The sequence below is a fragment of the Anopheles ziemanni genome, chromosome 2 (assembly GCF_943734765.1).
Source record: "Anopheles ziemanni chromosome 2, idAnoZiCoDA_A2_x.2, whole genome shotgun sequence".
NCBI classification, from domain to species: Eukaryota; Metazoa; Arthropoda; class Insecta; order Diptera; family Culicidae; genus Anopheles; species Anopheles ziemanni.
In genome coordinates, this window is record NC_080705.1 from 85,706,629 (window position 1) to 85,719,187 (window position 12,559).

The 12,559-nt window shown below is 46.5% G+C and overlaps 2 protein-coding genes across 2 annotated transcripts in view; both read left to right on the forward strand.

Moving 5' to 3' along the window:
• Positions 1-9,766, forward strand: part of LOC131292792 (uncharacterized) — a 32,552-nt gene extending 22,786 nt beyond the window's left edge. The window contains exons 2-5 of the mRNA XM_058320878.1: positions 6,979-7,427; positions 7,507-8,505; positions 8,579-9,044; positions 9,110-9,766. Coding sequence (XP_058176861.1) covers positions 6,979-7,427; positions 7,507-8,505; positions 8,579-9,044; positions 9,110-9,766 — 2,571 coding nt within the window. The remainder of the gene's footprint in view (positions 1-6,978; positions 7,428-7,506; positions 8,506-8,578; positions 9,045-9,109) is intronic.
• A 964-nt stretch (positions 9,767-10,730) lies between these two features.
• Positions 10,731-12,359, forward strand: LOC131287338 (protein odr-4 homolog). The gene is made up of 2 exons (XM_058316382.1): positions 10,731-11,682; positions 11,751-12,359. Exons 1-2 carry the CDS (start codon positions 10,918-10,920, stop codon positions 12,312-12,314), a joined length of 1,329 nt encoding a protein of 442 aa, XP_058172365.1. The 5' UTR covers positions 10,731-10,917; the 3' UTR covers positions 12,315-12,359.
• The last annotated feature ends 200 nt before the right edge of the window (positions 12,360-12,559 follow it).

Consider the following 12,559-nt stretch of genomic DNA (forward strand, 5'->3'; position numbering starts at 1 on the left):
TTCATGATGCCGTGTATGACATGCAGCTTCCCAGGAACTTCGACGGAATTACGATACCATATGATTGATCAATCATGTCCAAACTTCAAGATTTTTTTAACTGATATGAAAGCTAATGGTTAATACCTTTGACTGTGTTAATATATATGATGAATTTTCTTCATATAATCATTGTTTTCTTACTTTAAGAACTCTTCTTCCCACGTTTCCAAGTGGGTTACTGGGTTATGCTTCATTGATCTAGTTAAACTCAGGGCTTAAGTAATGAAATTAACAAACTTTCATTTCACAAGATTATCCAATCCTATTCTGGTTTCCTCGTAAGTAGTTTCCCTTCATGTTTGGATCATCTTATTGATCATAATCTGGGCATAAGCCCATCTGATACTAACAAGTTTAAGTTTGTTGCTTCTGTGTAAAATTTGAGTATTTTTGTTTCTTCATTTTGTTGTCTACCTTGCAACTACAAAGAACAATAGTGGCCAACTCATATTTGTGTTACTAGAACGACCTAAAGTCACTTGCAGTGTGCCAAACGGCAAAGAAGCCTAGCTGTCCGATTTTACTTGCGTGTCCGCTTTTCGGGTCTTCGCGCACATTTTGTGCCGAATCTCAGTAAAACAATCGATTTTGATTTCGTTTTCATTTTTCTTACGTAGTGAAAGAATTAACGAAAAGAATTGTATACGTTGAAGGTCAATATTCGGTTCCTGGAATGCTGTAGGCTTGCGGAAAGACAGCAGACCTTCTCATTTTTCGAGTGTCCGATTTTACTTGCAGCAGACTGTATTTTTAACCAACATGTTCCTTAAATTAAATTGCCTAAAGATAAGGCCAGATATTTTGCAACTACAATAGATTATCGATACAGTATCGTACAAAACTATTTTGTGTCGATCTCACTTGAATCAATGGTAACCTTACTACTTGCCAACGGGACACTCCCTAGACAAATGGGAGCTTCATGAGCTCCATAGAGTCGTTCAGGGTGGATTTATTGCGACCAACATACAGTCTGAAACCAGTAACAACCGCTACCGGTGTGGATTTTTTTCCCGCATCAACTAAACTACCAGTCTTACAGCGACTGCTACATGTTGCGTCCAAGACCGGCTGAACGGGTTCCGACGCTCCACAATAGTTCCCATAGTCAAAGGTTAGAGCTCTGCCTTTCAATACAGTTCCCGGTTTGGTGGGGTTGAAATATCGTCTATTTGTGTTACTGTAACACTACGCGACGGACCTAAAGACCAAAAATGCACTCAACACAAAACGGGTCGGTCGGGTGTTTCTCTCTCCAATACGGCGTGTGCATTCGCTGGCCAGACCAGCTGGAGCCATGATTTATTCCACTGGAGTTCATAAATCATTACCGACGCTGTCAGTGCGTGGATGGCGTCCGGGACCTGTGACTATTGGGCCGTAAAATAGGCGGCATGACGTACCGTGTTGAGCTTGTCGAAACCGTCGTTGCCCGTGTAAAGGGCCCCACAGGGATGTCCACCAGTGTGCTAATAGAGTTCGTGGTTTCGCTTTCGAATACCTTAAAGTACACAATCCACCAAGTTCCGCCTTGGGTGATGCCCTATAGGGTATCCTACAACATTCAATAATTTGGACGAAATGTTTGATTTACATATTTGCATATGTTAGGCATTAAGGTGTAAAGCATGTGTACAGTACGACCAACGACGGTGGTTCTTTGCACAAAGTTCAACGATTCAACAGGAACTCGGATACAGCACACGGGGGGTGGTTAGGCCAAAGGAACTCTAGGGCTGCGAAAATCCACAAAAACCGTGCGGTTGGCTTTAGGCACACCCGGTGTGCGTAGGCTCCCCTCCATCGCCGCTTGTGTCGCTCCAGCTATTGGTTAACAATACGCACACGAGCAGCTAAACTATTCCGCCAACAGGCGTAATGGATTCACGCGTCAACATTCGCCCCCGGGGACTCAAAACCTAACCTAACCTCACATGCCAAACGGAACCGGCGAAACTCAGGGTGGCGGAGCGGAGCGTGATCCTAACCTTCGCAAGAACTGTACCGCACGCCCGTCGCCATGTTGGAGCCATCTGGCGGTTTGGTGATCGTCGTTGTTGGGCGCGCTCAAACTGCACACCCCATACACACACATACTCTATCGCCCACCGCCATCGGTTGGGGCGAAATGATTCGGAACCGTAAGGCAGTCTAATGATTGTCAAACGAAGATTTATAATCACTAAATACAACTAATACAACTGTGTGGCAACGGAAGAGGGGTTCGAAAATAATCAGATCACCAAAAAAAAAAAAACGAGAGGTGAACGAGCCAAACGGTCCGATGATGTTCCGAAATCCTCAAAAAAATTGTGGGCGACAACCTCGCGACACAACCTCTTACTAGGAATGCGTCTTCCCTATACATTCATGACACGCTTCCTTCTCGCGCACATAATCGCAACTCCAGCGGGGACCGTTTTGGACATCGAAGTTGTGGCCAAAGATATGCACACACACACACGTACACACATACACACGCACCCACGTATGGTCATGCGGAAAACAAACAAAACTTGCGACCTCTTCGACATGCGGCGAAATGAATAAATAACGAGGGGATGCCTGAGGGGATGTGGTGCGGGGGGTGGATATTCGGCGGGAACCTCTTACGTACTCACGCACGCACGATCGAGCAGCGCGAGAAAGGTCCGCGAGTAGGAGTCTGGTTCGGTTTTATGAATGAATCGCGTACGCCACACTTCTGCTTTTGGTCGACCGATCGTTTGCGTTATCGCGTTCTCCGGAGATCGAGTGTCAATGTGTTTGTTAAGTTGTCAGTGGGCCGCGGTACTCAATTCATTCATTTTCCACCTCGCTTACTGTGAATGTTTGTTTGTATTTTTTTTCTCTCAGATGCTCTATAACTGTAATGTAAGACAGGGTACTACAGAAAAGGGACTATAATTTATGGTGTTAATTTCGGAACGGTTTTACAAGCCCCCATACCGGTTGATGATGCCGGTCGATCTGCGTAATGGATGCCGATTATTTATCGACCGTACCGCAACGGGGTAAGATATCCTCCAAACCACTTTCATGGACTTTCAATGCGGTAGGCTGGCCATTCCGAGCTGGCTGCGGAGTGACTTTGCCATTTGCAAAACCCGGAGCATCGGATCCAATTAACTACCGGAACGGACCACTACAGGCAGCTGGAAGCATCGGTCGCTTCCGGTGAAACCTTTGACTCAAAACCCGAATACACTGGAGGGAGGTCCACACCATTCGGGTGTGGGGGGGATCAAATTAATCAAAAGCACTACAGGAAGCCCCGGGGTGTCTCTTTTGGGGGACTGCTGGACACTGGGCACAACGAACAAGCAAACCCAGACCCAGAGGTGAGTGTGTGTTGGTCACAGCGTCTTCTTGGGTTGCGTGTAGGTTGCAGATACCATTTTCGGTGGGCAACGCTACGGTTTGCGACTCGAATGCGAATATTTGGGATTTCCCCGCCAGTGACTGCGAACAAAAACACAATTGCCCATTAACGGAAAGGTGAGAAATCGGAACCCACAACAGCGACGTGGGGGTGTTGCGAAGACATCGGACAAAGGCCCAGAACAAATGGGATGTTCCAAATTCTGCCCAATTTGCTGAGGTAAACTCCCAGAATAAAGTCGTAAATTTGAGATTATCCCAAATAAGACTCATTTATGCCGTTGTAGTATCACACCCCGGGCGGCTTAAGCAATGTTCTAGTATCGGCAGGTAATCTTAAATGGAAATTCAGCGGCCATTACCGATAAGAGTCCTTATTAAGAATTCGTGCGAAGACAGACGCTAAATATGGTTTAACGATTGATGAGGTTATGTCGATATATTTTTCCCGCAAGCCAATAATAATGTTACTTCTGTTTAAAAACGTGACGCCTTAGAATTGACTTCTTCAGAAGTCGTTGTATTTTTTTTACTCCCGATTGGTTGCTACTAAATCTTTACAACTCGAACTGATTTGAATTCTGATTGCCCATAATGACACATTGTACCCTGGAGACTAAACACACCCTGAACATTTCCAATGACATTATACAATTACGACTTGCAACTGCTTCAGGAATGCAAGTTGACTCCTTATACGCCTCAAAGGTGGTATATGTCACGGTTACTTCTTAATTACGGTGGAAAGCACTCATCATATGACTAACATAGACTATAACTTAGAGAGGAAAATAAGATCCCTTATCGCCCGCAAGCTGGACTTCCGCGGAACCATTTATTGATACTTACAGTAATTATCACCTCGTATTGGTATTGTGGTCATTATTAGCTTGCAAATGATTCTCCATTAGGGGGGTTCTAGTTCTCGAGAAAAAGGACACGATTCATTCGGTAATTTAAGATGACCTCAAGGAGTAGAAACTACACTGACGTAAATTATCACGTAAATTGGTTCTTAAGCTCGACTTCTACTCGCAGTTCTAAAGTTCGATGTTTACTGAGCGGCATACCATGTTTTGAGTACATTTATTGCATCAAAACTGTTAAGCAACGATTACCTGTCACCATAGTGACCAAGGAGACGCTAAATGCAAAACGTGCCGCAACTGTTCAAGATCATTAGACCGGCTGCGTGTGTGTGTGTTTGTACTGGTCGTATGGTGTAGCGCCGTTTACGGTATCCCACCGTTGTGCGGCTGAATCAATGAAAATGGTTAATTTATTATCGGTATACGGCTCCTTCGACGGTGGCTCCGCGATTAACTCCTTCAACTCGGTCATAGTGATTGATTCTGGTTGCCTTGCAAATCGCCACTAATCGAAGCAGGCGCGGCTTGATTGGAATCCTGTATCTTGAGGATCGTGATACCTCGTGGCGACTATGTTAGAGTAGTATGTCGATTTTTGTTGAAGAATAAATTTATTACATTATATCGGACAGTTGAAGGGCTCGTTACGTTTATTTGGCTTAAGAGGTCAATACTGCACTACAAATATATTAGGTAGTTATTAAATGTAAGGTTCAGTGATATTGTTCATAAAATATTTAAACTCTAGAACCTCAGCCAACTCTTTCAGATGTCGTAGACTGAACAACGCTTTCTCTTGTAGTATTATTTAACTCTGGTAGTAAACCATGCGATTTATGAATCGGAAAGCAATCACCCCGGTGCTTAATTGAGATATAATCTTAGGAGGTAACAAACTCCCATTTCAGACTTTTGTAGCTAAGCCTGTTGACAGCGAACTAACAAGAAGCCGAGACCAGTCGATTGTTGAAATCTAATCCAAGAAGATTATTGCCTAACCGATCATCAACGTCCACTGGTTCGGCCATTCAGTCCTACATTCGTTCCGTCACCTAAGATGACTTTATTGACTCACCATTAGTTCCGATACCCACCAATGTGTGTCAATTCGAGGTTAGTTTGTCGTTGGCCACGGGGGAACTATGACCAACTCTTCTCGGCGAGCACGCACCCCGAATGGTTCGAGTCCAAGCACACCCACTCGGTCGGCAGGTCAGGCTAAGCATACCTGCTTAGCCCATATACGCACACACACACACACCTGCCCACAATCAAATGGAAGAAGAGAAAAAAACAGCACAATTACCACGACTGCCCACGCATATTCCGCCCGAACAGTCCTAGCATCTTAAGGTTCGAAAGCTCGAAAGCGGCTCCCTTGTGTCCGGCCGCGAGACGCCGACTCGAAAACCGGACGCCGACTCGACGATCGGCTGGCGGAAATAGGACCGGACTCTTATTGAGCAATTTGACCGCGGCCGCATCCACTTTATCGTCACCCGATTGTGACTTAATTGTAGTTTTATGGCACGGAAATTGGCTTCATCACCTCGTTTGTGCCCTACCGTTCGAACTCTGGGGACGACTAAAAATGAGCTCGGGCGGATTCCGGTTGCTTGAACTCTTGGATCTCTGTAGGAGAGATGCAACATGCAACGCGATAAGGAGCTTTTTCCGGCCAGAGTGCAAAGCTAACGAATTCAATACTTTTCTCTGCTGAATACACGAAGGTACATCTTTCGTTTTTGTCATCTTAAGCCAAACGTGGCACGCACGAACTTGTCCATGCTAAAATGGTCGGCATGATAGTGGTTGGATGCATGGTAGAACCCCGTGGTGGAAGATAGCAGGACTTCAGTTCCCGTATGCCGCCCGACTACCGACCGACACGCGGGGGGAACCGCAACCATTTAATGTTCGATAAACATTGAAAATATGTACACATATGAATGCTTTGTGTGCAGGATTTGTCCTTCTTGTCTGCTGCTTCGTCACGATCTTCTTCGACGCGATCGTCTGGATTCATTCATGACAACGCGGAGGAGTGGCAGCTGGTGGAAGACTATCTCAATGGTGAATGAAACTGCGGTTGGAGTAGGTGCAAGACGATCCAGGAATGGGTACTATCTTCATTCATGAATCTGTCTTACCAGTGAATAGGGCGAAGAAACAAAATTTAAAACCCCATTCAAAAGGGAAAGAAACGAAAGACAAACGATTGCATTTCAGCGCGACAAGTAAGAAATATTAAAAGAATACCAAAAGTGACCTCGGCCGAGCGTGTCCACCATTGGGGATGTGGCCGACGGGTCGGCGTTGGTGTTCGAACGAGTAGAGCATTTAAACAACGGCTATCTGGACGAACGATCGTTCAAGATGGAGGTTTGTTTGAGGTTGACTTTTGGAGACTAAACTGTGGAGGAGGGGTCAGGCATTGGAGGGACGGTACAAATGAAAGCGACTCCAGACGGTAGAGGATTATTGCTGGGTGGTGGCCGGGGACGAAGTGGGTCGAGCATCGGCAATTGTTTTGTTGACCAGAGATTCGTTTGGTATTTGGGTTGTTTGGGTTCAGAGTTGTGGTTATGTTTTAGTTGAAAATCAAAGAATATTCGTTAAGTGAAATTGACAAGTAATGTGTCTTCTAATTCCACAATGTTTATCCTTCTTCTCCTTTTCCGTTTAGTCTTACAGTATTCCACAGCATCAGTCGACACCGGCCATCGGTAGCAGCTTCCTGATAAGGCCCGTAGTGGTGGCTCCCGGTGGCAATGATGGTGGCAAGAATCTCAGTCAGCGAAAGTTGGCCCCTCAGCGGCAGCTGTTTATTCCCGAGGAGCGTCCCGCGTCCGGTGAGACGAAGTCTATCGAGTTCACCGATTACGACGAAATTGACCGCAGCTATCGGAAGGTGAAGAAAATCGTTAAACATCGCCGACATCCGGCGGTACCACGGAGGATCAAACCCGGCCCGGGGCACCGGAAGCGTCGGTTCAATCCGCATCTGTACACACCGTTTACGAAATGGGGCCCGTGCGATTACCATTGCCATCAGAAGCGGGAGCGGTACTGCATCGCCAAGCGCAAGTGTGGCAACCACGTCCAGACGGAGGAACGGATATGTCCCAAGAGCATGTAGGTGTTGGGAAATTCTTTGCCAACGAATGATTCCGAAGGAATACTAATTCGGTGTTTCATTTTCTTTTGTTTTTAGCTGCGTTCCCCTACACATTCCACCGATTCCGACCGTCCACATCGAAGAGGTCAAGGAGGAGCACCATTCGTCCGCGCTTCCGTGGAATCAGTTCACCATAGTCAACTTCGATGGGCACGTTCAGAAGCAGGAGCAGCACGTACAGCACGGAAAGAAGAAGAAAAAGATCATTATACAGGAAGACGACGACTGGGATGATTCGGACGGCGACACGGACTATGTGATACTGAAAAGCCCATCGTCCAAGTATCCGTCGTTCCACCGGAAGGAGGAACCGTTGGGCAAGATGGTCAAGGGTAAACCGTTGCTGATCAATCTGGACGATTTTGATGACAAGCGCATTCTGACGCCCAACTACGCACTCGCACCACACTTTGATAATGGCTACGAGACGGCTGCCCACAAGTTCGTCAAGTATCCACGGCAACGGCAGCAACAGCAACACCAAGTACCACCGCGACGCTATCCGTCGAAGTTGAGCGATTACTTCGAGGACTACTACGATCATCTGTACCGAGATGGAACAGGCTTTTCCAACCGAAAAGGAGAAGACTATCCGGACACTGGGGAACAGGAAGATTGGCGACCCATTCCGGGACCAGTGAATGGCAGTAGTCAGCATCGGTCAGCGATGTTGGACAAGAACTATGGCAATATCTTTCGTCACACCACCGAAGCGAATGTCCCGAAGCCGATAAACGTTACCAGTGGCCAGTATCAGAAGCTGCTGGATTCGTTTTCCACTGCGTCCACTGGCCTCGAGGGACGACATGCCAAGCGTGAGGTAGACGGGAGTTCGAGTGACTTTGAAAGCTTGTCCGAGGAGGATGAGGAAAGGCCAATCAACGGGCAGCTTAAGTCGGGTGGAACACCGGCAGTGACCCAGCGGAGAGCGCGCGAGAAAGCCGTCTTTGAGATGCCTCGAAAGGTGGAGAATCCGTACACCAAGTGGAGTAAGTGGACCAAATGCACGGCCAAGTGTACCACGCGGAGATTGAAGTAGGTCCCTATGTTTGTGAGGATGCTCGCTTGGATGAAAATTAATACCGAATTCACCAAATTCTTCTTCTAGACGGTGTCGAATACCTGCGTTTTGCGGCAACGACGTTATCCGGGAGATCGCGTACTGCTACACCGAGGGTAGCTTTTGCGAAGAATGGATCGGCAATCAGCTCTACCAGAATAGCCGGAACATAGTACTACCCCCGGCGATGCCACCAACGACGACCATGAAGACCACAACCACCACCACTACGACCACGACACCGAGGCCAAATAAACCACGAAGAAATCCCTCGAACGGATGGAACAGGAGTGACACGGTGGCAATGCCGAACTCCATTTCCGCACAGATATTCTCGAACAGAAGGGGGACCGTTCAATCGGAGTACATGCCGCAGCAGATTGCCTGCGGTATACCGGCGGTGCGGGATAAGCCCAAAAAGAACTATCTCTACAATATGCTACGCATTATCGGCGGTAAAACTAGCCGCCGGGGACAGTGGCCATGGCAAGTGGCTATTTTAAATCGCTTCAAGGTATGGGGGAAATTACCAATCGAGACAAGTATGTCATGAATTAATATTTGGTATTACCTTTTTAGGAAGCTTTCTGTGGCGGAACGTTAGTTTCATCCCGTTGGATACTCACCGCTGCGCATTGCGTGCGGAAGCGTCTGTTTGTGAGGTTAGGCGAGCATAATCTTCAGCAGGCGGATGGTACCGAGATCGAGTTCCGGGTGGAATTGAGCATCAAACACCCCCGGTACGATAAGAAGACCGTCGACAATGATGTAGCGCTGCTAAAGTTGCCACGGGAGGTGGAACCATCGAACTTCATAGGATACGCCTGTCTGCCGATGCGATATCAAGCCCTTCCGACGGGGCACACATGTACGATCATTGGTTGGGGCAAGAAGCGACACAACGATGAGGCAGGCACGGACATACTCCACGAGGCTGAAGTGCCGATCGTACCGAACGAACGGTGTCGAGCCGTATATCACGATTACACTATAACGAAAAACATGTTCTGCGCAGGACACAAGCGTGGCAGGATAGACACGTGCGCCGGAGATTCCGGTGGACCATTGCTGTGTCGAGATGCTTCTAAACTGAACAATCCGTGGACCATCTACGGCATCACGAGCTTCGGCGATGGTTGTGGGAAGCAGAATAAGTTCGGTATCTACACCAAGGTGCCGAACTATGTCGACTGGGTTTGGTCCGTGATTAACTGCGATGGAAACTGTCGAACGTAAGGACGTAAGGGAAAAGGATACAAATGAAAATTTACTACAACTTCTTGTGAAGTTTTTTCTCTTGGAAAAATTAACTTATTTGCACAACAGAAAAGAACGGGGGATCAATGATGTCTGCGTGTCTCAGGCGTAGCTCCACGCGCTAGCAAACGCAAAACAATTGGTCTTTGATAATTATTTATTTGCGAATAAGCCAGATTACTGTGTATAGTTTATTTACTGTCTAAACAAATAAAGTGATAATTATAAATTTACAAAATTGTTAAAAACTTTAAATGCCATTTGTCCGAAGCGAAGCTGTGAAACATGGTAGCAGAAACTACAACCGTGAGAGAGGTTCAAACCTCAACACACATAAAAATGTTTAAAAAATATTCCAAACGATCTGTGCTGATTTAAGATGATCTATTATGTAGTTTTCATTATTGTACTGATTGATCAACGAAGATTTTGCATAAAAAAAAACATTTTCGATCTTTTATAATTTTTGGTTTGTGTAATGTAAGCACTGTGAAACCTGTTGCTATTCCCGCAACTAGAGAAAGGAGTCAAGACGTATCAGCAGAAAGAGATAGACTGACATTTCTCCGATATTTCACCTCAAACTAGTTTGAAAATTGATTTCAAATGCTGCTGTATAAACGAATAACAATAGGAGAGTGTGAACTAGTAATGAGTCATACGATTCTTCTAACGGATCGACCCGGAATCGAGTTCGTATTTAAGGGAAATTGTTTTCAACCCCTAGGTGTATCGAATTCGGGTTGACCGGAACTAACGAGTTGAGCTTGCATATTGCTTTGCTGCAACCACATGTCGACTCGAACTCATTGGAATTGGGAATACGATCCGCCCAGCTCCGGATCGCTTACAGTTGGCTCCGATCCGGTAGGTTCGGGTCAACCCGCCCATCACTAGTGTAAACCGTCAAAGGTTGAATGTTTTGCTGTCAAAACAAACAAGAAGTAGATAGGCGACCATCGAAAGTCTGTGGAAAATTGACACGTTTTACGTTAGTGAAAGGAGAAATGTAGTGTAGAAATCAGGGCTTTTTTGATGCCTTGATCGTTTCATATCTTGTTATCTGTAGTCAGCGTGTTGTGGAGTGTTTCCAACGCTTTTCCTCTGTGCCTGCTAAGCCTCTTTATCCCATGATGGGCCGTTCGGTTTTGTGTGAATCTTTCGTGGAGGAGTACCTTCGCAACCTCAGCCGCAAGGCTGGAATATGCATCGGATTGCTCGTTGGGCAACCGTCATCGGGCGGCAAGGATTACATTGTGCATGCGAACCGCGTTAAACATAGCGACGGTCAGGTGGACGAGGTCGTGGATTTGCTAGATGTGGAACTAGAGCAGATTTCGCAGCATGCCCTTGTGGAGACCAGGATGCTGCCCGGCGGAATGTACGTGCTCGGGATCTTCGTCATCCACACGAAAAACGTTTTCGAGGACCAAGTCCTGCTGAACCGGATCAAGCTAATATTGCTAAATATGAAGGCTACGTTCGATGCGAACCCTCTGCTCATGGGTAGCTGTGATGAGCTAGAGAAAGGCGAGAAGTTGGTGTTTTATTATTCGTCAACTGGAAAACAACACAGCTGCAAAACGGTTTCCTTGGCATCCAGCAACCCGACCGTACGGCCTTGCGATTGGAAGTTTGCCGATAGTTTCACGAATTGGCATGCGTTACGTACACACTTTGAAATAGAGGACGTCTGGAAATTGAACCGAAAGAATGACACAGAGCAGTACGATACGGAAGCGAATCTGACGGAGTGCGCCAAGCAGTTGAACGACCAGCTTGTTGATGCCAAAATTCTGTTCGATGGTGCTCCAAAGCTCTCGGAAGACACGGTTGAAGGGACACTGACGATGAAGAACGAAAAATCATTCCTAGTACACATTTACCAACCATCGGTAAGACGCAGCTTGAGTACGTCGAGTTTTCCCAAGTTGTAATATAAATGTAATCTTATTTGTTTCAGCCTACCGAGTTTTTGGACGAAAAGACCAATATTGAACGTTACAATGGAGCACTGAAGTTTGATGGCATCATCAGCTCAGAAGTGTATGTCCAGTCCCGGTGTACGTTTGGCGAAGTGGAGCGTTTTATCAAAACGGACATCGTGCGTTCGCTAATGTCACGCGTTCAAATCCATTGCGATGCGCTGGTCCAAGCGGACAACACCCCGTTGGATAAGCTGACACTGAACGAATTACCACGTCGCATTTATTTCCCACTCCGCACCAAGACAACGGGTTCTTTCCCTGTGCAGTTTAGTGACTACCTGTTTCCCGAGGAGGGCAAAGACTCCGCACCGTCGCAGATTGGCAATGTGCTTGATATATCGTTGACTGCGAGGGACATTGACGCCACGGTGGAACTCGTGCCCGCCGTAAAGGAGGACGAAAGGCACAGCGCGGATGAATGTGGCGCAGGAACGGCTGACGACGAGTTGGATGGCAAGCTGAACGTCCCGGTGGTCGGTGGGATCGTCGCGGTCGTTGTGTTGTTGGTCGCTTTATTGGTGTACTATTTGTTGATGTAAAACGGGCAGTAAATTTACTCGAGAGAGGACTGTATTTTTGGCTGATAAAAACTGTGTTGTATGATGATACTGTGAGAACATTTACGAGAAAATTTAAATATTTAATTCCCGTTAGCCATGACACATTGTTCGTATCCGAATATCAATAGTTCGTAGTTTGACAGCTAGAGGGCAGTAGTTGCTTCATCGATGCAGTTAGGAAAGTCGATGAAAATTTAAGCGATTTTAAACCATTTTTAACAGCA

Coding starts and splice junctions, on each gene's coding strand:
- LOC131287338 (XM_058316382.1), top strand. CDS start 10,918: ATGATGGGCCGTTCGGTTTTGTGTGAATCTTTCGTGGAGGAGTACCTT. Junction 11,683..11,750: donor TACACATTTACCAACCATCG/GTAAGACGCAGC, acceptor TATTTGTTTCAG/CCTACCGAGTTTTTGGACGA.